Raw genomic sequence first — 25603 nt, 5'->3', positions numbered from 1 at the left:
ATCAGGCTCACACTTGGTAGCAAATGATTCAGTTTTCTTTTCCCTTCACCCTCTTAAAGTAGACTCATACGTGCTCTCAACTCTAAGTTGGCACAGCGTTCCTGGATTAAAATAATACAATTGCCATTTTGGAAAGGCAAACTAATTTACCAAGACCATGATTTAATCCAAGTGATGGAAAAGATGAGCTTATTATTCTAAGGTGAACTTTGCAGTGGTGTCATGTCCTGGGACTGCGGATTTAAGTATATCTTCGCTCTTTCTCCAACTCTTAAGGCCGGGGTGATGTGCAAACTTCAAGAGAGAGATGACATCGGACGGATCGAACTGGTCCAGAAGCTGGCAAGAGAAAACTATCAGTTTTTGCAGACGGACAAAAAAGAACAGGAGAAGTCTGAACACGTAAGGCTTTTATTTCTTGGGGATGTAGGTTTGAAGGGGTAGAAAATGTTTCTGCCAGCAGAAGCATTCTTCTTAGTGAAAATGACAACATAGCTTTAAGCAAGTGGTTGATGACACTGGATCTATAAGAGTTCTCTTCTCAGAAGTAAATCATGTAGAAATATGAGCATTTAAGAAAATAATAAATGTATGTCTGTTTATGATCCTGGTTTGATGGCTTTCAAGTTTGACTTGGAAGTTTTGCTTAATCAGATAGTTTGGAGAATATGAATTTTGAAAGAACATGCTGACGTACTCTTACGTGTAGATGGATCTAGTTACCAAACGAACGTGTCCTAAGCCACTAGAAACAGATAAAGAACAAAAGAACAGATTATAGATGCTCTCACCAAGTGGGAGTGTCAGAGGGAACTTTTCCCAGTATCTTATGAAGAGTTCTGTTTCAACAAGAGTCATATTGTTTGGACGTGGTTAAAATTGGAGGACGGGGCCATTCTGCTTGGTCTTCCTGAAAGCAGTTATTCAGATTGAGCCTCAGCATTGGGAATGCTGAGAAGACAATGGGACCTCTTTTCTTCTGCCCTGAGTTGTTATCTACTGGCTTGGTAGTGGTTTGTCAGATTTCGCATCCTGTGCTGCACTCTCCAGGATGGCTTGTGAAGAGGAAAATTCCTCTGTGCTTATCCACATCTTTCCCTGACTTTAATTTTTCCTTGGAATTTTCTTTTCAACCCTTTCCAAGGGGGAAAGAGTTGCTTCATGCTTTTTCTGCTCCAAGTCCATCAGTACAAGTTGAGAGGGTTTTACTGCGCAGGAGAGGTGGTGACATGTCCAAGGCCGGCTGTTTAGTTTAATAACACAGCACATCTCCACCAGTGGGATACTGAATAGTAACAGTGTTAATTTCAAGAGGGAAAATAATTAGGAAGTTTCAAATCCCTGTGATTGACCTATTTCAGCAATGACTATTAACTTTAAGTATGGGTGGGGGTTTCAGGCACCTTCACTTGCCTAAGTACCACTGAAAACTTTAGCAGCTTGTTCAAGTCATTAAAAGCAGCCTGACAGCTGACTGTATGATAGACTAACTCCCAACCTTTACTGTGTCCTTAGGATACTTGACTATCATAGTATGTGGCTTAAATTTCTCAAGAAATACTGCTTTTGATTCACTTTAATTAGAAGAGCAACAGTTTCTGCAGGTTGTATTTGATGGATTTCAAGGTACACATTTCCCCCACACACATTTTAGCATCTCTGAAATCAGGATGAGTCTTAACAATTGGCAGCATAAAAACATGTCACAATTTAATTATGAGCCATTTTTCTGTCCTAGTGGTCACACAGTAAATGCTGTATGTTGTAATTGATTGCAGAGTAGATGCAGTAAACCAGTGACAACTCTGAGTATGTCACCATCTCTCAAAATCAAAGAGCATAGGGTACCTCTTCACTAACATTAGAAATAATCAGTTTTAGGCCACAACTTCATGCTTTGTAAAAAGATACCTATGTATATCTTTGTCTTATATTTAGTTCAACCCAGAATGTTATAAATATCTATAGTTAATAAGGTTTTATAACCGTGGAAATCTGAACTTAGTGCTTGTAGCTATAAAGGCTTTTAGCATGAGACAGCAGTTTAGTGGTTGAAGATTTGCAGATTTCCTTACAGTTATTTGCTCTCCATTACTTTTAAACTTTCATTTCATTTGCAAAATAGGACAGTAAGGTTTTTTACTTCTTGCAGGAATATGATATGATAGATGCATTAATAGCTCTGAAATGTTTGTACTTCTGAGAGGAACGATGGTGCATATAAATAAATTCAAATAAACATTGAAATTAGAACTTCTACATAGATTTTTCTGCAAAGCTTAACGTAAAGAAAGGGAATTATTAAGGACCTTTCCTTCTCAGTGATAAATGTAAGCACACCCATTCTGTGTCTCCCTTCTGCAGAATGATGCCAGTTGAACCAGTCAACTCTTGAGGTTATACTGAGTGGAATCTTTGGTACTCGATGCTATACTTTTTATAAGAAGTTATTAGGAATAAAAACCACTTGATAGTTTAATCATTCATGTCTTGAGCTTTTGCTATATCTATACCTTTGATTACACCGTAAGTTCACAGCATTCATGAAGTTGGTGCAACATTTTCATTTTTTCTGCCCTGTTCTCAGCAGCCAGTCATCTCAGTCATGGAACCTCAGTTATAACATGCAGCCTGGACAGAGGAAACTGCAGTTTGCTTATCAAAAACCCAGGTCTCCAGTTTCCTCTTCTTGTTATAACCATAGTACTCAACCTCTGAAGTTACATACATACAGATTTCCTTTCTTTAATGATTTTAACATACTTAATCTGTCTCTTGTACCATTCCTGGGCCAATGCTAGCTAAGTAGACAGTGATCAAATTTGAGTTAGAATACAAGTTGCCTATCCAGTCATTCTTTTTACTAAACTACATTGCTTCTCCAGTTCTAGAGTACCACCTGTCTGCCAAAGAGAAAGCTGCTTCAAAGAACTACTGGGAAAGACATGCATTTGATAGAATAAAGCCTTTGTTGCTGGTACACCATATTATAAACTGAAGGAGATTAGAGCTTTCTGAGTAGGCATTTCTCGTATTTTCTTAACATGGGAAATGCCACGATTCTAAATGCATGCAATTAGAGAAACATTTCATTCTGTGCTTTTGCCAAGATGTTTCTGAAATTAAAAATAAATAAATGGATAATTACCACAGGCTTCTCAGGAAGTACTTAGTTTTTCTCTATTCTATTATAATAAATAGCTGTGGGCAAAATTAGGCAGCATTCATTCCTAAATGTTGAAAATAACTGAGGACTTTGAGAAGGGATCGAAATTGGCTGTCTTCTAAGCATTATGATCATAGGATTGACATTTAGTCATTAGTTCTTTAAAGAAGTGACCCCTTATGACGCATTGTATTTCCTAGTTTTAATCCTGTGATTATATCGATAGAGGAAAGGGCAGGTATGATCAAATGGGGACTTTTGAGCTTATCCCTAAAGGATGACTCATGATCTTAGGGAAAGGCAAGGAGAGCGTCTCAGACAGAGGGACCGGCAGGGAAACACACACCTGGAGTCCTGGAAATTCACGGGGAGTGGAAAGGAGGTGGCGTGAGGCCCAGTATGTTACCCTCAGGAGTTTAAACTTGCCTTTCTGGCAAAGGAAAGCCATCAAGACAGGAAGTGGCACAATCATAGGTGGCCTTTGTGAGGTCTCTCTCACATTGATTTAGAGGAAAAACTGAATGGGGCAGATGTTGGAGAGAAGCCTAAGAAAGATACTGCAGTGAATCCGGTGAGAGGTGTTAGCGTGACCCAGGACAGCGACTATGGGAACTGAGAAGGTGGTAGAGGCTGAGAGTCATTTAGACAAAGAAGTTGGCGGAATTTGATGACTGGTAATAGGGTATGTGTGTGCTATTTTAAGCATTTTTTAAAATTTTTTAAGGTTTCCTTAGTGCTTTCCTAATGTGTGGAGTCTGAGTTGGTTTTCCTCTTCTGTCATTCCAGAATACTCTTCATCTTTATTCATTCATTAAATTTTTATTTAACCTGACATGAGAGGACCCAGAATAACTGGTGGCTCCTACCCTCAAGAAGTATAGTCTGGATGTGGAGAAAAGATATTGACACAAATAACTGAGATACAGAAGGCAGTGATGAGGATCCCAAGACAGATACCAGGAGTGAGAACAAGAATTTACACCCAAGGAGACATGATTTTCTTTTAGAAGGTGGAGATAGAGTTTGAGCTGGACCTTAGAGTAGTTTGGGGTCATATTTAAATAATTCAGTTGAATAATAGCATTAGAAAATGCACAGAAATATCAAAATACAAGATGTTTTTCTGAAATCTGAAACCATTTTTGGTGGAGAGGAGGCAGGACAAAAGATTTACTGAGAAGTGGGGCTGGGAACAGACTGGAGGAGTCCAAGGGCTAAGAAGTTTCACTTCAGTTCTGGAATAATGAGAATACATGGAGTGTTTAGTCTGGTTGCTTTTCATAAAAAAGGAGATAGAGAGGCAGACCTTTGTGAGGTAAATGTGATTTCGGTCTGACTGATTAGAAATCCGAAGCTACTGAGCCACTGGGCAGACTTGGGTTGAGAGTAAACCTCCAATTGCCTCTGGAGCACTTCTTTCAGCCATCGTTGCTGGAGGGAGGACTGACTAGAGGCTAGGAAGCCATGATGACCACAGTCAAGACAGTCCTGAGAACGAGGCTTTGCAGTGTATTAAATTGTAGATTAGAAATACCAACATGAGGCTCAGTGCCTGTAGCTCAGCAGCTAAGGGCACCAGCCACATACACTGGAGCTGGTGGGTTCAAATCCAGCCCAGGCCTGCCAAACAACAGTGACAACTACAACCAAAAAATAGCCAGCGTTGTGGCAGGTGCCTATAGTCCCAGCTTCTTGGGAGTCTGAGGCAAGAGAATCGCTTAAGCCCAAGAGTTGGAGTTTGCTGTGAGCTGCAATGCCACGGCACTCTACCCAGAGTGACAGCTTGAGACTCTGTCTCAAAAAAAAAAAAAAAAGGAAAAAAGAAAGAAATACCAGCATGAGCTCCTAAACTGACTTCCCAACTTCCAGTTGCAGAAACGAGGAGTGTCTCTAAAATGTATGTGAAAACCATGTAAAGACTTTCCCCAGGGACCTGTCTGCATCCCTCCCCCGGCCCACCCCATTTTCTTCTGTTCCTTTGTTAAATCTGGGGACCCACCCTACTTCCTTCCCCTTTTCTAATTCACTCATGAAATATGTATGGGTGGGAAGGGGATTTTGCACATTCTGAAACTGAATCTTGGCACAGTCAGCTGCAAGGGTAGGGTCCCTATCACTCAACCTAAACCGGAATTTCCTTTTCCCTGTTTCCTGCAGCCTCATCCTGGAATTCTGCCTACGTCAAAGGGCTCCTTATTTAAAGTTTACTAGGGAAGAAGTGGTTTGGAGCCTTCTGGCTGCTGTCATTCTTATTTTATGTATTAAAAGTTGGCCTGGGAGGGAAGGTGAGGGGCGGAGGATGGGTGGAGGGAGAGTAGTTGGTGGGACCACACCTACTGTGCATCTTACAAGAGTATATGTGAAATTTACTAGGTGTAGAATATAAATGTCTTAATACAATAACTAAGAAAATGCCATGAAGGCTATGTTGACCAGTTTGATGAAAGCATTTCAGATTGTGTGTAAAACTAGCACATTGTATCCCGTGATTGCATTTATGTACACAGCTATGATTTAATAAAAAAGAAAAAAAAAGTTGGCCTTTACTTTTTCCCAAATTACATTTGGTTTGTTACTTTTTTTAAAGGCAGTTAAATGTAAAGTGAAATCCTCTTTATTTACTGTAATGAAACACTAAAAGGAAAAGTGGTTTTATCATTCTTTTTCAAACTTAAACATCCAGATGATGTATAATCTCAGCTTTATGTGAAGTTTGCCAATAATTTAGCTTAACTAAGAAACGACTTAAAGGCAAATTGAATTTTTTTTTTGCATATTGAATTTTCTAACATTATCGTTTAGCATTGAAAGCCAGAATCCAGATGCGATAGGCAACTCATAATACATGAAGTTGCCTGCTCTTAAATTGAGAAATCTCTACTTGGAAACCGTGTTATTTTTCTTATTAACAAAATCTTGACTTTCTGTTGAGTTAGTATGAAAGTATCTTTTTATAGGAAATAGGCTTCCTTGAGTGAATTATTATAATCCATTTTTAGTAGGGATTAACATGGCCATAGAGTAACAAAAAAGTGGTAGAAGATAGCTCCTGCCTCTAAGAAGTTTGCAGTCTAGCTAGAGAAAGAATTTATGCATAGAAAACTGCAAACCATTCAAGACAGCATTTGGTGGAGCGTCTACGTGAGACATCTAGGGAGAGGAGAATAAATCTGGGGAACACATCTCACAGCTGCAGCAGTCTAGGTTCTTCTCATTTATTCAGGAGCAAGGTTTACCGTTTGGTTCACTCTGTGTGCTCTTTAAACTTCTCCTCCAGAAAAATGGACTGCCAGTGAGAGCCGGCCGTGTGCTCCTCCTGTCTGGGGGGCACCATCTGCTCATTAGCTGTATTTTTAGTTTTTTGCAAGACGCCCATCCCAAGTCCTGACATTTTTTAAAAAATTAGTTTGAGCATTTTTAGAGAGAGAGGGATTTGTGATTATGCTATTTTTTTTTTTTTTAATGTTTAAGTTTACTTGAAAAGGCCCAATTCAGAAAATTGATACTGGCTCAGTTAGTTTGAGCTATCAAACTCATGTTATCAAAGGATCCCTCTGCTTCCTATGTAGATGCCATTTGGCTTTATTAGTTTTTCTCATAAAATAGCATATCATCTGCAGCATGTTGGAGAAATCACTAAAGTGAGGTATTGAAACATAGGTTATTTTTCCTTGGTTTCCCCTTCGCCGTTGTTGTATCTCACTCCAGACCCCTGGTGACCCTACATTCTGTTCTTCTCTGCCTCCACCAAGGTTTGATCTGCACTAATATAACGGTGTCAATGCATTACAGAGTGTCATCTGATCAGGTAACACGAGAAACCTTCGGCAGTTTGGTTTTATTTGGGTTTATAACAGATATTTTGAGAGAAAAAGTTAGGGGGCAAATGTGCAGAGAGTCCTTCATGACCACTGTGTACTACTGAGGCTTGGAGAAAGGAGAAGAAGGGCTGTCAAAGGGTAGGGAGACAGAGGCACCAATTCTGAGTGCACCTTGCTTCCCTGAGGGCTGCCCTGAAACATGGTCACAGTCCCCGCCCCCCCGCAGCGGATGCTGCAAGCAGGTCACAGGCTGAGTCTCAGCTGCCTGTGCAGTAAGTGCTCTGGAAGTGTCCAGCGGGACCTCACCCAGTCTAGGGAGTCAGGCGTGTTTCTCCCAGGAGGAGACAGAATCTGAAGGGTCAGGGGAGCTATGAGAAGTAAAGAGGGATGGGCATTCCAGGCAGAGGGGCCTCATGCAGAGAGGATGGGAAGGAATCTGTAGACGAGAGAAGCAGGGCCATGTGGGAGAGGCACAGGGTCCAGAGCATTCAGGGACCTGTGGCCTGGCCACACGTTGTGTGTAAGAGCAATGTCAAGCTCTTGTAAGGAATTAATAAGCAAGGGAGAGAAAATGGAATCAAATGTTTGAGAGTCCTCTGCTGTAGTGTGGGAATGGGTTTGAAGGAAAGAGTGGGTCCTACTCACTCCTATAAAGCTTTCCAACCCTCCTTTCCTGTTGGTTTCACATGAAGCAGTAACCCGCACACACGTGAAGAGTTTGCTGTGAGGAGCTCAAGTCCCAGGACTTCATTCTGAACGGCTCATTAGAGCTCATTTCAAATGTATTAGCTTTACCCTAAAATATGCTATTATGTCATCATTTTTCTTTAAGAAAGTTCACTCAGATTCAGTCCCGCTTTTGTAGAAGTGAACTTGAGCATGCGAGTAATGTGAATACCTTTCGTAATAAACACCGTGAAGGCAGATATGTTCACTTTAAATACAGTTTACTCTGAGATATGGTATTTGCTTCATATTGATTCAGTCCAAGTTTGGCGACTTCTGAGTGATTCATATACTTTGGTTGCTAAAGATGAGAAAAAGGAATTAAAAGATTTCCATGTAGGATGCAAAGAACCTTTTTTCCTTTTGCAGTGGGAAGTGGGTGGAAAGGAAAAAGTCCATCTGGCATCAAGCAGCCCTCAATGTTGTTTTAAGATAACAAAAATAGAAGATTGCTGAAAATACCATAACAGAACATAACAGACTGTGGGCAAGCGTACAGTACATATTTTTCTAATAGATCATGTTGAATATCCATATTTTGCTTAAAACATAACAATGTTCTTATTTGCTGTTACATAAAAATGTGTCTTTAAGTTTTGTGAAAAGTTACCTACTCAGTTATTGAGGCAGGAAAAGACTGTTGTCTTGGTGGGAAGAGGTCAATGCCGTAGCACTTGGTTTTACCTGGAACAGGTTTTTGTATTTTAGAGTTTTTTCTTTTTCCAGAATCTACCTCTTGTATTTAAAAAATGGAGAATAAGATGTGGCATGTAGGTTCATTTATTGTACATTTGTACATAATTAAGTGAACAAGGCGCAGCCATTTTAACAACCCCTTATAAATGTTCTCTTTGTTCAGGTTCCAGGAATGGCAGGGCTGGACTGAGGCACAGTGAGTCAGAGCAAAGGATTAGGGGCTCCTTGAGATCCAAGAAACACATAATAGGAGAGAAAAATGGTGATAATAAGACAATTAAGATGTCAGGAAATGGCCTGGGGGGAGGGATTTGTAAGGAGGTTCTGGAGAACTTAATGACGCATGGAAGCCTATGTGGGTGACCTCAAAGTTTGAGAGGGGGTGGAAGGTGTCAAGGTAAAGTTTGGGGCCACTGGAGAGGGGAGAGAGTGGTACTTCATAGAGATGATTCTTTGCACCCTTCATGATCTTGCCTTGGCTAGGATTTATAGAGGTGGAGCAAGCTTTACATTGATGCTCTTGCGAATAAAGAATTCTAATGATTCCCCAAATGGCGCCATGCGTAATAAAATCCCAAAATGAGTTTTATGGTTGATGGATGCTATCACTCTCCCCTGCTCAGTGAACTTATTGTTATGACAAATCGGGGGATTGTGAGGATGCGTAATTTTTCACAATCAATCTGAGTAGCCTGGAGTTTTCCTCTGAGAGTCATAGGCGTTAGAAAAACTATAGATACCACATGTCTTGATGCTTTGGGTAAGAAAAAATTTCTTTCAGAAAGTGGTACCTATTAAATAGGATTATAAGCTGTGTACTCTAAAATGGGCAGTAGATACCATCTGACCATTAGTTCTGTTGTAAGTACGAGTCACAAGAAAATGTTAAGGTATTTCCGCTGATAGTATTCTTCTAAAAATAGTAATTATGAGAGAACCTTTGGGTATGGTAGAAGACACTGTAATTCACTCTTGGTGTCTTTATCTCTTTGTGTTCCTGAAGTTATATTTTGTGGGGCCCTAAAGTGTGGCCAGCCTGATTGAAATGGCCCTTACCCTAATGAAACTCTTCTTTTGAACTGATCCTTTCCTATTAGCAGTCACCCTATCAGAAAATTAGCAACTCATGGCAACAGGCACCAACAATTTTGTCAGCAAGAAATAAATGGGATCATTCATTAAACACCCACAGAGAAGCACATATCTAAAAATTATCTCAGTATTAAAACAACTCTCAGGTATAACTTTTGAAAACATAGGGGCAGAGAGCATAATTGAAGCCGTGGAGATAATACTGTCCTCTCCAATGATATGCAATTTTAAAAGATTTAAGCGAGTAAAACTATAGGATATGAAATGGAAAGGCAGGAACACACATGGCCCAAGTTGGCGTTCATTTGTACCCACAGGTTTGAGGTCAAGGGATAAGACAAGGAAGAGATGAGGGGAAGAGATCAAGCCTGGATAAGGCAGAATTCTGACTAATGTTTAAAATCCAAGAGAAGAAATGTTGGAACCAAAGAGAGAGCCAATTAGGTTCTGATTGTCTTTAAGGAATATACTTGAATGCCAGGTGCTTGTGCACAGAAACCTTTCATGACTTGTTGAACTATTAAATGCCTTTTCCATTGTAATTTGGCAATCACGTCTAACCTTTATCTCCATTTTAATAGATCCCATTTCTGTCCTAAGTCCGTAAATCAAAAGTTCCTGTCCTTCGGTGTTACTCATAATCTTGGCATCTCGAGCAGATCTGCACAGACCTGAGAGAATGCACCACACCCTGGAAAAGCCTTATTAATAAAGATCAGAGCGGCCCTAGGTGCCCTGAACATCTGCAGTGGCATATTCTTTGTGCCCCACCCTGTGTGGTTTGCTGCCCTTTTTTTTTTAATTAAATCATAGCTGTGCGTATTAATGCAATCATGGGGTACAGTGTGCTGGTTTTATAGACAATTTGAAATATTTTCACCAAACTGGTTAACAGCCTTCATGGCATTTTCTTAGTTATTGTGTTAAGACATTTATATTCTACGTTGAGAAAGATTCACATGTACCCTTGTAAGATGGACCATAGGTGTGGTCCCACCAATCACCCTCCCTCCACCCATCCTTTCCCCTTCCCTCCCCTCCCTCTCCCTCTCCCTCTCCCCCACTTTTGCATCTTAGCTCTGACCTCTGCTGTATGCTCCACGCCTGGCTGGACCTGAACCTCTGGGGAGGAATGCAGTGGGAGAGCATCTTAGCTCGAACGTAAGTTTTGAGTTGGCTTCAGTGCGGAACAGAGGTGTCTTTCTCAGTCTGTGGGACCCCATGAAGGAAAGAAGAGTGGAGTAGCACAGGCCTGTGGGAGGTCCAGAGTGAGCTGTATTATTCCTTAGCAGAATGTGCTGAGCCCCAGACATGGGAGATTCAGTCACTTTGTTATTGCACCGAGCTGTTCAGATCGAAGCCAGCATCCCTCATGCTCAGCTTACTGCCACCAGAGGTGGTCATTCACCAACAACACATAAAGTTGACTTATTTTTAATGCCAGTGCACCTCTCTCTTTTCATACTTAGAGCAGACTTTTGAAAGATGTGGCTAAGATGAATTCGTTCTTGTCTTCATGTACGGAGGAAAGCATGTGTCGAGCATCTATGAACCAGGCATCACACGACATCCAACAGAGACAGAAATTAGCAAGATGTGAATTGAGTCCCAAAAAGACCACCAGGGAGGAAAGGAAAAGGCTGAAAAGGCCAAGACCGGAGACTGAGGAAGAGGGGCAAGGAGCAGACAGAGGAGAGGGTCAGGAATTACTTCTGGAAGGGAGGAAAAGGTGTATTTTGAGTAAGTTATGTTTCTAGAAAACTATTATCTCACATTAAGGCATTTGCAAAATTAAACATCACATTTTACTTCCTGGGCTATGGCCACATCTAGATACAAATTATAAAAAGAAGATGCTATGTGGTTGGAATTTACTATTCACTTCCCCATTTTCTAGCTACAAAGTATGTTTTTCCAAAAACAAAACTCAGTGTATTATACATGGTCCTTGACTCGTTTTACTGATTGAATCTGTTTTTGAAAACGCATTTTGTCTGGAAGAGGTTTAAAGGTGTTCAGTGGTCCAAAGGTATCAGGCAACTTGGTAGAATTTATAGCACATTTATGCTAAAGGTTTTTTTGTTTTGTGAAGTTGTTCTACTATTGTACAGTAATATATGCCTTTTAGAGAGAATTTAGAAATAATAGGTACAAGGAAGAGAAGAAAAATTTAGCAATAACTAATCACCATTCCTCCTCATTTTCTTGTATTTCCCCCAATCTTTGCTTTCTGACGCTTTCCTTGGGTTTTTCTAACATGATTTATTTAGCCACGCTTTCATTTGAGGGAAAATTTGTTTTCAAAGTTTCGCTATTATAAATGATCTGAAATGCATAACTGTATAAAAATCTTCACATTAAGTTTGTATTCTTAAGGATAAATGCCTCGCGTTGTATTTGCTACTTATGAATTGTGTTAATCTCTTTTATGGTTTTGCTTAGCTACTTTCCATAACACTTGTGACAACTTTTACTTGTTATCAGCAATACATGAAATTATTTGTTATACATTCCCTTCGACCTCATATTTACCCTCATTGAGTATTACAGTTCTCAGTAGGAGAAACTAAATGTTTCTGTTAGGTAAATGGGGGGAGGCAAGGGGAAGGAAAATATTATCTTGTTCAAATCTATGGTTTTTTTCCTAATACAACTGAATATTTATATCTTTTATGAATCTGTTCATCTTCTGTAAATAAGCCATTTTTCTCCTTTGCCCATTTTTCCATTGGATTGTTTTCATTGATTTGTGTAGGTCCTTTCTATTAAAGGATACCAGATTTTTTATTTGTTATATGTGGTTTTCCCCATTTTGTTTTCTACGTATAATATTTTTATATACGTATGAGCAAAATTGTTAATTTTTTTAATTCAAAGTTTTTCTTAAAAATTAGCTCTTCCCAATACTGTGGTCAGATACTCAATTTTATTTTGTATTTTTCTATTTCTTCTGGAGTTTCACTTTTCATCTGGGTCTTTAATAGAACTGTGATTTATTTTTGTAATGTAAAAACGATTTCTTGATTACCTATCACAGGCATCATTTTTTTCAGTTCATTTACTATTTTGTTATTAGCATTTAAAACAGCGGTTCTCAACCTGTGGGCCACAACTCACAGGAACTGTGTTAAAGGGTTGTGGCATTAGGAAAGTTGAGAACCACTGATTTAAAAAGTCAATTTTAGACCCGCACAGTGGCTTACGCCTATAATCCCAGCACCCTGGGGAGGCGGAGGTGGGTGAATCTCCTGAGCTCATGAGTTGGAGAGTAGCCTGAGCAAGAGCAATACCCCATCTCTATTAAAAATAGAAAAAAAACTAGCTGGGCGGTTGCGGTGGGCTGAGGCAAGAGGATCGCTTGAGCCCAAGAGTTTGGGGTTGCTGTGAGCTATGATGATGCCACAGCACTCTATCCAGGGTGACAGAGTGAGACTCTGTCTCTAAAAATTAAAATAAGAAGTTGATTTTATTCTGCAAGAATTGAAATTCTGTGAACAAACTTCCTCCAGGTTTGTGTGTTGAGTACTGATTTAGTGAGTCACTTTATCTTTCTGAGCTTCAGTTTTCTCTTCTATTAAATTAGGACATTAGAGATCTAAGATTTCTACTCACTCTAAAATTTCATTTTTAGCTAGAATATCTGCGTCCTCTTCCCCCTAAAAAATTCAGCAACATTCATATTTTAAACTTTTAATTCTTTTTGGCAAAATCTCACCATTTTATAATGGCTACCAATTGATCACTTAAGAAGGTTCGAGTAGTTTTGTTTCTTCTAACTGAATATGCCTATCAATGCCAAGAATCATTCTGTTCTTTTATGTTCTAAAAATACTCTAGTGGCTAGAACGTCTAAAAATTTGCTGTTTGTGAAATGGTGTTGCTACAGGACAGATGGCTCATGTAGCATGTTCAGCTACAAGTGTCTCTGTTATCAGGGTATTAAAACCATATTTCAAGTCAAGTCATTAAATATTTGGAATTGTTTGTCTGGGTTCAGAATGTCCTGAGGAGGATTTTTTTCTTTTTTAGTTAGATGTTAAATTGCCTTGGACTCATGGAAAGTGGCCTAGTTATTGATATTAGCAAGGTTCATTAATTAACCACTACCCACAGCCTAGCTCCAAACTACTGTTTCTAAGAAATGCAAACTTTTATCTTTTACCTATCTATCTTTAAAGTGAAAATTTTACTCTTTGAGGGTAGTCACATGTTTCATTTGAATTTTTTTTTCTTTTTTTTGCAGTTTTTGGCTGGGCCTGGGTTTGAACCCGCTACCTCCAGCATACGGGGCCAGCGCCCTACTCCCTGAGCCACAGGTGCCACCCAATTTGAATTTTTTTTTTTAAACCCTTAGTGGCTTTCAGTTTATGCAACTAGATCTAAGACAATTTTGGTGGAGTTGTGGGTGATTTGAAATGTGTCCCAAGTTCAAGCACAAGTTCAAGATTTACTCAAATCTGTCAAAATCCAAACTGTACCATCTCTATGATTCCAGTTTCCTGGAAATTTAAAGTTTTAAATTAAAAGTTTTCTATAATGGAGAATTAACCTGGAAATGGCAAGCCAGAAAAGCAGAGAGGTTCATCACCAATAGCCACTTTGTAACTCTAGCCATGCTGGTGGAAGAAGTCATCCTTGGTAAAGTGTAGACACAAGTAATCAGACTCAATGGGTCACTGTCTACCGAGCAAGGCTCTTACCGGGACGGGTTTGTATGTGTGTGCACCACAGGTACACGTTCATATTCAGGAAAAGAGAACGTTTTCCCCGTTCACATTAGCATTAAATTACTATTTCCATTTCTTTCAGTTCATCTTTCTCTTTCCTCCACAACTATCCTCCACTCCAGGAAAGAAGCAAAAGAGATCTACCACTATGCCACCGAATTTATCATTGTCTTATTCGAACCTTCTCTCATCCTTTTTACCTCCTGGTTTTTTGTTTGCTTGCTTGTTGATTTGCCTGCCTCAAATCATTCCAGCAGCATTTTATTGCATTTTAAATTCTCTTAATCTATTTTTAGTAGCAACTTTCCATTATTATTCAATGCACTGAGTGATATATTGTCTTACCTTTTTTCCCAATCTTGTTTCAAACTGTGAAATGAAGTTTGTGAGATGGTTACTGCAGAGACTAAAGTCAGGCCTCCCTAAAAACACCAAGGAATGTATAAAACATGAAAAAACATGAGTGTTTACTCAAAATGCTTTGTGTATCCTCATTTCCATCCCATGTGATTTACCGGTTGCTACGGTAACTAGGAATTTTTTCATTCCATCCCTTGCATCAATACTGAGGTTGCCCTTTTTTTTACTTCCTTGTCCACTCTAAAGTTACACATACACACAAAGTATATCCCCGTGCACACACTTGCAAACCTGATTTTATATACCCAGAAAAGAGATTTGGAAGCAGTGATAATGTTCCTTTCAACTTGAAGCCATTCCATTTTTAAGTGTATTACTTTATACTGTCTTAACTTCCTTTTTAAGTTTGAAGGATACTTCTGCTGGGTATGCTCAGAGTAAAGAGTTCAATTTTTTAAAAATAATTATGAATCAGTGTTCACTTAATCAGGAAGTATTATCAAACACAAGTGAGTTTCAGATCATATAAGAGGAATTTAGGGGGAGAAGCCCATACTATACAGACCACTCAGTGCTAGCTGTCCAGTCCTGTTATCCTCTTGTTACTCAGATTTTAGAAGCTTCTATAAAACTGTGAGTATAAATTTGTCAAATACTAGGTGACAAATATGGCAACTAAAATGCAGAAACTCTATACCAGTCATAATTTAGGCCTACATTTTATCCTGTCTTTGGGCTGCTGGTGAGAAGCGTCAGAATTGATATTTTCCCCTTAGAAAAATTTTGCAGGTATTTCTCTCTCTCTTTCTCTCTCTCTCACACACACACACAAACGGAATGATTTGAGAACTCTGAAAAACCAGAAGGCTTTTCTGCATAACATTTACTTCTGTAAAACCTCCTAAGAAGCAAGATTTTAGATCTTTGTTTATTTATTAATTTTTGCCCTTTGGAAAATAATCTCAGCTAGTTATAAGTCATTAGCAAAAAAACATAAAGCAAGAAGTACACATTAAAATGATGTATAACATGATGACATTTATTTAAGAATGCATTCTGGTATCAAACGGCAAATTTCAACAACGCAAAAAGCACATTTACTTTTCCACCAACCCAATATGTTGTATTCTGCAGGTCATTGAGATACAGCAATTATAAGAGGTAGAATTAAGTACTGTTCTCTATGCTAAGTCATACCAGCTTTGGGAATCCCAGCCTGACAGACCCTGTGTGAACACATGGCACAGAGTTTGTGTGGATGCTGAGGATTGATAGAGCTCACATGTTCCAAGAATTGACAGACACAAGGTTTTTCTCCAGTGATTCTAGTCATTGGCAATTTTTTTCCTTCTTCTTCTCTGTGTTAGGAAATGCTTCAGGACCTAATTTACATTTCTGAAGACATCCTCACTTCCCCTGAAGTTTTCTCAGCTAGGCCTCACAAAGCAGTGCTCTTAGCTACACTTTGACCAGAGCTACTTGATCCCAGGAAAGCCCTGGCCCACAGTGTGCAGGTGGTAGGTGGCTCAGAAAGTCTCAGTGACTTCCCAGCTCAGCTGACCTTTCCATCTTCCCTTGGGCCTACTAACCAGGTGATCAGATCTAACTCACCAGTCTCAGCAAAATGAAATGACCACCTCTTCACAGAGGAGGGGCAGAAAGCAGAGGCGCTCCAGCGGCCTCCCCTCAGGTGACAAGGCTGGCATCACACCTTGTTTGCTGTTTGTGCTCTGTCTTGTTTATATTTCAGTCATGCTGACCTTGCAAGTCTGCAGCTACTCTCTGGCAGATAATCAGGACCGCCACCCACAACAAAGGGCTCGAAGGCATTAACTCTTTAACAATGTAGATGTAGAGACAACTGAACTTTCTCTTCTCCCTTCTTTTGGTTTTCATTCTCTAGAGGTGCACGCTTTCTGGCAAGTGATTCGTTGATTTGAAGGACAAGGTGAGGGCTGGAGAGGAACAACCCAGTTCTCCCATGAAACGATCCATTTCAGCACCCTCAGTCCTCCTTTAGCAGAAGGGCTCGAACCGTCTTTCCTCTAGGCTCAGTGAGCTCTGCATTTACTTCCCGTGTTGCTCTCTGCCTCTCAACGGGGCGTACAGCACCATAGGGAGTAGCTTTCATTGCAAATGAAAAAAATGGTGATAATATGTTATTTGTATGTATTTCTTTAAATTTAGATGATATTCCTACAGACATATACGTGAATAAAATTACAGCAAGGCCCTGATACGAATCCGATTGTTATACTTTGGTATACTTGGATGGCATACGGTTGCTCTATGGTTTGTGCGTTTGTGAACACATTTATTTCTCTGTGTCCAGCAATCAGTTAGGTCTATAAGGGAGAGATTATCTCATCAGGCAAGAAAATTGATGCTCAGAAAAGAGTGAACAACTCAGTCATCCACCACCCAGGCAGTGAGTGGCAAGTGTAGGATGGGAACAGCAGGTCTGTCTCCGCTTTGGTGCATATCAGTTTAATTTGATCCAGGCTATAAGTTTTTGAAGGGCTGCCGTCATCTGAGTTTAATTTTTATACTATTAAGAACTGGTTATTACCCATGAAATAGAGAGAAATGGACCATACCTCTGCCTTGAGGTTTGGTAGGTGGGATCTTGGTAAGGTATATGAATTGTTAAACAAATTAGATTTATCTAGTCATTGGTGATTAAACAGTAGTTGGGGTGGGGCTGTACTAGATCTTTTGCATATATTATCCTTGTTAGTGCCTCATTGTCCCTTGAAGGGAAGATGGCACTGTATTTTATTATTCTGGGGGCTTGGGAAGTGTATTTTGCCCCAGCAAGATGGCTATTGGATGGTTGCCAGGATTTGGCTCCAGGTAAGGCATGATCCAGGTGACCCCCTGTCCTCTGTATGGTCTGAGGCCTTATTTGCAGCTGTGAACCTGCCTTGCTGGAGGTCTGTCGCTGGGTGAGAAGTGGTTTCTGAGACCCCAGAGTTGGAATTCAGCTCTATTTCTGCTGCAAGAGAGCTGTGCCCTCTGCCTATATCTGGCTTTGGGGCTTAGTTCCTAGTCACAGTAGTCTAGATCTTGTCCTTTGGTTTTGCAGATTTCTATCTTGAACTCTTCTGCCTTAGCCCACTCTCTGGATTTAGCTCTTCTGGGGCTGAACCTCTGCCTCTTGACCTTTGGTGACCTCTCTGTCCTTGATCTCAGGCCATTCTGATTTCTTGTATCTATCCCCTCACTTATTCCCCAAGCCATTTGTTCATGCAAAATGTACTGATTCTGGATGGTGGGCAGGAACAGAAAGCTAAACTAGCCCTGATCTCAGGCAGGTAACATCAGAGTGGAGCTGGCCCTGCTGTTTTTCTTTCCTCTTCTGCCCTCTATCCCTCTCTCCAATTTGGTCATCAACCAAGAACTTTTATATTGGAACTAAAGGACTGCTGAGATTTTCAAAAATTTAAGCTTTTGTAATAAAAACAGTAACACTTGTGTGATCTAATAACTAAGGTCACATGGAAAGTGTGGAGAAGCTAAATTACAGTAAACAGATGTGGGTGCAAGGCAAGAAGGAGTGTTAAGACCAAAAAAAGTAGAAATTAAGTCAAGTAGGGAAATGCAAAAATACCCTACTCCAAAATGTTTAGATCAGTGGTCAAGTGCAAAAATTCTGTACTCCAAAGTGTTTAGATCAGTGGTTCTCAACCTTCCTAATGCCCAAATGTATTTTCATTGTTAAAAAGGGGTCACAGGGCGGCGCCTGTGGCTCAAAGGTATAGGGCGCTGGCCCTATATGCCGGAGGTGGTGGGTTCAAACCCAGCCCTGGCTAAAAACTGCAAAAAAATAAACAAAAGGGGTCACGACCCATAGGTTGAGAACTGCTGGTTTAGATATTTAATCGTTTTCCAGACAACAGGGGAATGGACTGCACGACTCACAGGATATAGTCTAAATTAATGAAAAATTGACACAGGTTTCTCTGGAAACTGAAACGTGCAGGATTGTCTCCATTCTTACCCCTTTCCTCTCTCACTTCTGCCCTGTGCTAGTGAGCAGTGATTCCTGGCCACTGTGGACTGCATCACTCCACATCTCTTGCTCTCCTGTTCTGAATGGGATGCAGCCAGGGGGAGGCGGGAGAGCAGAGGGCAAAAGGAGAGATGGGGCAGGGTGATTCTTCTGCCCATCTCTGCCCCACTTCCTCCTCTTGGCAGATGCAGTGGCTCACACCTGTTATCTTAGCACTCTGGCAGGCAGAGGTGGGCGGATCCCTTGAGCTCAGGAGTTGGAGACCAACCTGAGCAAGAGTGAGACTCCATCTCCACTAAAATAGAAAAACCGAATGGGTGTTGTGGTGGGCACCTGTGGTCCCAGCTACTTGGGAGGCTAAGGCAAGACAATTGCTTAAACTCAAGAGTTTGAGGTTGCTATGAGCTATGATGCCATGGCACTCTACCAAGGGTGACAAAGTGAGACTCTGTCTCAAAAAAAAAAAAAAAAAGAAATCTTCCTCTTTGCTTGACTCTGGTCATCTCACTGTTTTTGCTCAGTTTCATCCAACTCACCTACGCATCTGTCCCTTCATTAGACACTTTCAAAGCCCTAGCTGAGTGTGTGTCCCTTTTCTGCCAGTATTCAGAATGATCCCTTGAGCTAGTACAGCATATTGAAATATACTTGTGGTGAAAAGGCACTGACTTTTTATTTCAGAATAATGCAGGCCACCCCATCTCCTCCTCTCTGTTGTGCAGTAGGTTTACCAGCTGAGGTTGATCCCTAGTCCCTGGGCTGGCTTTAGTTTTAGGGTTCTTAGACAACTTGTTTTATACATATGATGCTAATTCTTAGAGGCAATCAGATCTACTAGATGCAGCTCGACTCTAACAGCCAGAAGCTTTCTATCTAGTTATCTAGTTGTGTATACTGATTTTCTGAGGGAGTCTGGGCAAGTTCATAATAAATTCGTGTTTGTTTTCACACTTGAGAAAGTCAGACATTACCTAGATTTTTGTAAATTTGGGATGATAAATTCTGTTAGTCCAGTTTAGGTGCTTTCATTTGAGTTATTTATCTTTATTTGTGCTAGACTTAAAAAGAACTAATTATCATTATTTAAATACTCTCCTTCTGCCAGAGTAGCCTGGACAAAGAAGTATTCTTTAGGCCAAAGTCCATGCCCTTGCAGTTGGGTGAACCTAAATGGCTCACCTTGACACACATCTGCTTATTTAATCTTTCTCTTCATCAGTTCTATCTTGCCAGCAATATTTGTTTGACCTTTTTTTCCCTTAAAAGATCTGTTTACTTTTTCTTTCCATGAGAAAAAGGACTCATTAGATACAATGTCAGCAAGTCCTGTGAAGATTGTTTTCAAACAACATTCTTTTTGACTGGAAGAATTTTTTTTTTTTTCAGATAAGTATCCCAATTCTGCTGTACCCACATTTATAGTACAAGAATAGATGTGGGCACTGGTGGTTTTGTCTGCTAAGCTTTGTGTGAATTTCCACAGTGCAAGATGGGAAGAGATACCTAACTGCTAAATCATGTGCTATCTTCCTTTTCAGGAGAGCCAACACTTGGGCTTCTGTGAAAATAGTAGAATGAGGACAGTGAATTCTGTAGGATCTCGGTGCTGGAAAGCTTTCGGAGCCTAGTCCCTGCCTCAATCAGGAGTCATCCTTCCTTGTTCTGTGATGCTGTTGACAGGCTCTGCCCCCGCGTGCGAGAGCTCGTCCCGTCTTGGTGCTTCCTTAGCTGGAGCCAAAGTCGGCCGCCTTTATCTTGCCACCCACTAGTGGAAAGTCAGGCATCGTGAGTAATTCCAGGGCTCCCTGTCCCACAGGCAGCGTAGCTCCGAGAGTGCACATAACTGCCTGCAGTCGTCCCCCTGGACGCTTCCTTCTCCAACATTCTGGCTACCTGGGCTGCACCTTCGGAGCTCCTTCGTGCAGATTCCTGTGCGCGGCTCAGCAACCCTGTGTCTGCTGGCTCATCTCTGCCTAGTTCTTTGTTTTGTTTTCTTTTCTTTTCATTTTGAGGTAAAATTCACAGAACATAAAATCAACCATTTTAAAATGTACAATTCTGTTTCTGCCCAGTTCTCAAGCCCGTCAGACCCAAGGCAGCTTAGGCACTAGGAGCCCCACCTCTCCCAGTGTCCCCAAGGTGCGTGGGCATAGGTACACAGGTGCACACAAGCCCCACCTTCCTCTACATCTAACCCCTGCTGCCTCGAACTATTCCTGCCTTGGTCTTTGCTTCACTTCTGGTCAGCACTTCTTTCTCCCCTTGAGCTCTGCCTAATCTGAGCTGCTTAGGGCCAAGCTGGTGTCCCTAACACGGTGCTTGGCCCTGTCAACCCTCCTCTTCTCTTGGAATGCAGTCAATCCCTTGAATGGCAATCCCAAGCCATTCAGGCCATCCTGAACTAAAACCTGGCTGTGTTGAAAGTTTTGAGCCTTGCCATGGTCCAGATAGCCCTGCTGCCTGACCCACCGGCAGACTGCCCGGCTGTTGACAGCAGAGTGAATCGAATCACAGGTGATAGCTGCAACCCATAGCACAGAGCATAGGCCATCTTACCAGACATCTGTCATTCCCGTTCAGGACATTAGATTGAGTCTGTCTGGGTTCAGTCTCAACTTCACCATATCTCTGCTCCACAATCTTTCTTGGTCAAGTTATGGGCTTGAAGCCTCATCTCTCTGGGCTTCAGTCTGTTCTCTATAAAATGGGGATTTCATAGTATTTACCTCATAGGATCACTGTAATGACTGTTAAATTTGCAGTAAAGCCACAGTCAGTGTTCGTTGTTGTTGGAAGTTTATCTGCCTGGTCATGGCTGATTCTTCCCCTGGAGCCCATTCTAGGGGGTCTAGCTGCCTAGCATGCTGCTGTCTCATAGTTCTTGAGCTGTGGTTACCTCTACCACTGTGGAATAAAATTATTAATGGTCCAATAACTAATGACTGCCTGATGTTTTACACTTAACAAAACATTTATCATACATTATCTTAAGTAGCAGCCACGGCCCAGTGCTGTCACCCCAATGGCTATAGCATGAGCCACCCTCCCACCATCTAATCCTGGATTAGAACAGGCTCTTCTGATCTGATGTGTAGCCCCGCTGCCAGTTTTTGCCACTGCCTGACCTGACACTGAGTTCAGCTGGCTGTCGGAGTGTCCCTTCCAAATCTACAGTCAGGACTCAGGGCAGGGCAGGCTGTCCCCACCAGCAGAGGTTGGTGGCTCCTCTTCAGGCGGGCTTCCCTCAGCCCCATGTTCACCTCTCAGCCCCTGCAGAATTCACCATGGAAAAAGTTGTTCTTTGAGATTTCAGCTGATGTTCTCTAAACCTCCCCTTTAAAATGCACATTTCCCCTTTCGTCCTTTTGTCCATAAACACACTAATTTAATCAGTGTTCACTGAGAGTCTGTGAGGTATCAAGACTTGGCTAATTGTTGGGAATTCGGAGTGGAAGAAGGGGGGTGCTTGTAAGTTAGGCTGGGGAGACAGAAAAGTGCGTCAGCAGGTTCTCCTCAGAGTGCTGAGTTGGAAGGACATAGGTGGGGCTGTGAGGTCACACAGAAGGGATAGCTGTGTCAGACTGGGGGCCAGCAGGGCTTCCTGGAGGAGGTGATTCTTAAGGAGAACTTTGTGGGACAAACCAGAGTTAGGTCAAGACAGTTGTGAAAAAGAAAAGCAGCGTAACAAGCTTTTGCCTATAAGTACCTTCCTGTAAGTGAGCATCTTCATGTTACTGCACTCACAGACGGGAGGGCAAACAGCTTTGGAACTTGTGCTACTTGTGTGACTTGTTGAATGCCATGGTGTCAAGCGAGGTGATTCTCAGGGTTTGCCGTCTAGAAGGTTGTCTGCTGCCGCCTGCTTCAGACAGGTTTGACTCTGGAGTAATGAGTCTCTTCACGCTGACTCCTTACCTTTATAGTGAAGTGTCCAGGACATAGTCTTCCCTTCCCTGTTCCTTCCTCCTTGGTCACTCACGCTTAACTCTCCTTTCCCTCCTCCCAACCTAAAGCGATCACACCACCACTTTTTCATAGACTTATCATCTTTGTAAATTTCACCATGTCAGGCAGGCTTTTCCCTGGATCCCTTGTCTTCCAGGATGCAGCGCTCTCTGGGTCTCCTGTCATCCTGTTGGTTTCGTTCTTTGCAGCCGCTTTCGAAGTAGGTTCCCCGAGATGCTGGCGCTCTCCTCTTTATCTCTTCCCCTTACTCTGTTTTTAGTTCCTCTAATCCCCCACGTTCATAGTTCCCCTCTTTCCTCCTCCCCTTTAGCAATCTCATTCACTGCCAGAACTTACATAACTCACACATCCGTGTCTACCCTTGACCTCTGTCCAGAGACCTCGCTCTTTAGTTCTGACTCCTGCTCAGTACCTACAGCATGACGCCATGTCCATGCTAAAACGTCAGCTGTCTAAAGCAGGTGTGTCACCCTCAGCAGAGCCCATCTTTCACGTGTTTTTTTCCCCTACTTAAAGGCACTCCCATTCTCCCAGTCACACATAGTTACCTGTGACTGTCAAATTCCTTGGATGCTACTTTAGCATTGTCTCTCGCCTTTGGCCACACCTCAGGGCACCCGTCTACGTTGTCCCAGAGTCTGTTACCTTGTCAGTTAAGAGCAGGGTGCCTGTCTCAGTCATCTTCACTTGCCACGTGGGGTCCAGCACGGTGCCTTACCCAGAGGAAGCCCTCACTTATCTGTTCAGTGAATGTCAACGAGGTGTTTCAGTGCTTTACTTTATTTCATGAACTGTTTGTCGCTGAACATATTTTCCATCACTTCTCCTCTTAATACTTTTATTCTTAACCAAGCAAGCATTAGAATAAAATTTCATACAGAGGATCTCACCTATGGTATTTCTGCTTTTTTCAGGAAGAGAGATTAGTTGAAGGTGTATGGCCCAGGAGGCTTTCATCTAACTTTCCTTCTTAAAAGCTAGATTTAACACATAGGCTTAGGATGTTTTCATGGCAATTTTAGATAACTTACATCTCCTTTTTTATACATTGATTTTTCTGCCTTTTCTCTTCTTTATTTTTAACAGGTTTTCAGCATGGAAACTATCACAGTGACATAAGATGCTATTGATAGTACATCAATATGATTCAGCTATTCCCCTGCCCAGCAGAGTGTGGCTGCTGTGTGCATAGCCATGTAATACATATGAGTTACACGGGCATTAGAGAAGCCCTTCCCATCCATATGTATGTGCGTGGCCTGTGGAAGTTAAGAATGTCATATATCACATGCACACGGAATGTAAAATGTACTTGAGGATGACAGCAGGCTCATATAAAATGAGTATTGGCGCACGATTAAAGGAAAGCAAGGAAAGATTTTTCTCCTTTCAAAAAGCAGACTTATTTGTCTGTCTCTGTGTGTCTCAGCATCCCAGACTCTCATTCTGCCTTTTTTCTCTTTTTTGAGGGGGGGGGAGGAGGTCAATATATGCCCCTCTCTCCAGCCATCTTATTTCACTCCAGCCACATGGATAACAAAAGAACCCCTTTGGAGAAATGAAAGATAGCAATTACACATTGGTATTCATGTTACGGGAGTCACACTGCCGTCCTCAGGGAGTCTAACAATGAATATCCAACATTAATTGCCGCAGTAACTCTGAGTCTGACCTTGCTGAAATGTAATACATCAGTTTTACATAGTAAAATTATTTGCCCCTGAAAGATTAAAAAAGAATCATCATAAACTTAGAGTGCTGTTTAGACTGGCCAGTATTTTTTGTTTTTAAGAAAATCCTGGAGGAATTAAATGACTAGGTTGGTACATTTTTTTAAGATTTTACATCAGGAGGTAAAAAAAAAATCACAATTTTCTTACTGATTTGGTTGGCAATTATAGCAAGATTAGTGCCATCCTACTCCTAATAAAAGGCAAATAAAATACATTGACACCCCTGATTGGTCTATGGAACTAATTAATAAGGCACAATGGACATGGTACTTATCATCTGTTAGGAGCAGGGATATCTTTCTCTTTTATGTTTGTACCTTAATTATCAGATAGGATTTTCCGTCAGTAGCACGTTTCCCTTTGTAAAGAGGGGACATCATTTTTAAGATTTAACTTTTCTTATTTTAATCTTTTGCTCACATCATCAGAAGCAGAGAAAGCTAGGTTTTTTCATGTGCACCTTACAGTTCATTTCTCCCAGGCCTCCTTCCCCTCCCTGGGGGTTGCACACTGGGCGAATTTCCCACTAAACACTCTGGAAGTGTTCATCACTCAGAGTCAGAGCCACACTGCTGGGTCAGCAGCACGCCCTCCTCTGTGACAGAGCCACGTCAGCGGGCCACACTGGCTCTGGGCTGTGGAAGCTGTGTGTGCAGAAATGAATGATGGTTCAGCCGTCTCTCTTTTCTACAGAGGGACTGAGGAGAAGAAAGTCAGTGCACTCACCCGTGACATCCGAATTTCAGCCTGGATGAGATTCTAACTAGAGTGCCGTTTTTTGCTTGTATTGTGGCAAAACTAGTACCTGATAGATTTGAGGCCCATCTCAAGTCTGAAAAATTAAATTGAACTGAATGATCAAATGAGTAGTTTTTTATCCTCCTTTTAAAGCAGGGCTGTGACGTTAAATGAATATGAGATGGGCTGACTACGACTTCTGATTATGGCTTACTCATTGTTTTGATACTTAAGTAATGTAGGTTTTATATGATTTTTCTGTTTTAATAAAAGTGCTTAATAAGCATTAACAGGTAAAAAGAGAATATAGCACACATTCAGTAAGCATGTGGTGCTTTTTAAAACTTTGAACTTTGTCTTCTCCAACTCAAATTGGTTAGTTTTAAGAATAAACTCTGTAATCCCACCTCCACTACTTTTTTTTTTCTATTTCCTTTAAAGGGTGTATGTCTCCCTAATGCTTTCTGTTTCCATAAAACTTGAGCCTGGATACTTTTGACCAGTCTCTTAATTTATTTTGAATCTTTAAAGAAATGATGCTATATGCAGCATCTCTAGAACATGCA

The 25603-nt window shown here is 41.2% G+C and overlaps 1 protein-coding gene across 2 annotated transcripts in view; it reads left to right on the top strand.

The window, feature by feature from the left end:
- The window catches only part of RAPGEF5 (Rap guanine nucleotide exchange factor 5), a 237168-nt gene that overhangs the window by 135417 nt on the left and 76148 nt on the right, over positions 1-25603 (top strand). For both annotated transcript variants that reach the window (XM_023512415.1, XM_023512414.1), the window contains exon 9: positions 277-402. In XM_023512415.1, the coding sequence (XP_023368183.1) occupies positions 277-402 (126 nt within the window). The remainder of the gene's footprint in view (positions 1-276; positions 403-25603) is intronic.

This window comes from Otolemur garnettii, unplaced genomic scaffold, assembly GCF_000181295.1.
Source record: "Otolemur garnettii isolate 467f Iridium unplaced genomic scaffold, OtoGar3 scaffold00028, whole genome shotgun sequence".
Classification (NCBI taxonomy): domain Eukaryota; kingdom Metazoa; phylum Chordata; class Mammalia; order Primates; family Galagidae; genus Otolemur; species Otolemur garnettii.
This window is presented reverse-complemented; position numbering and strand designations above follow the sequence as displayed.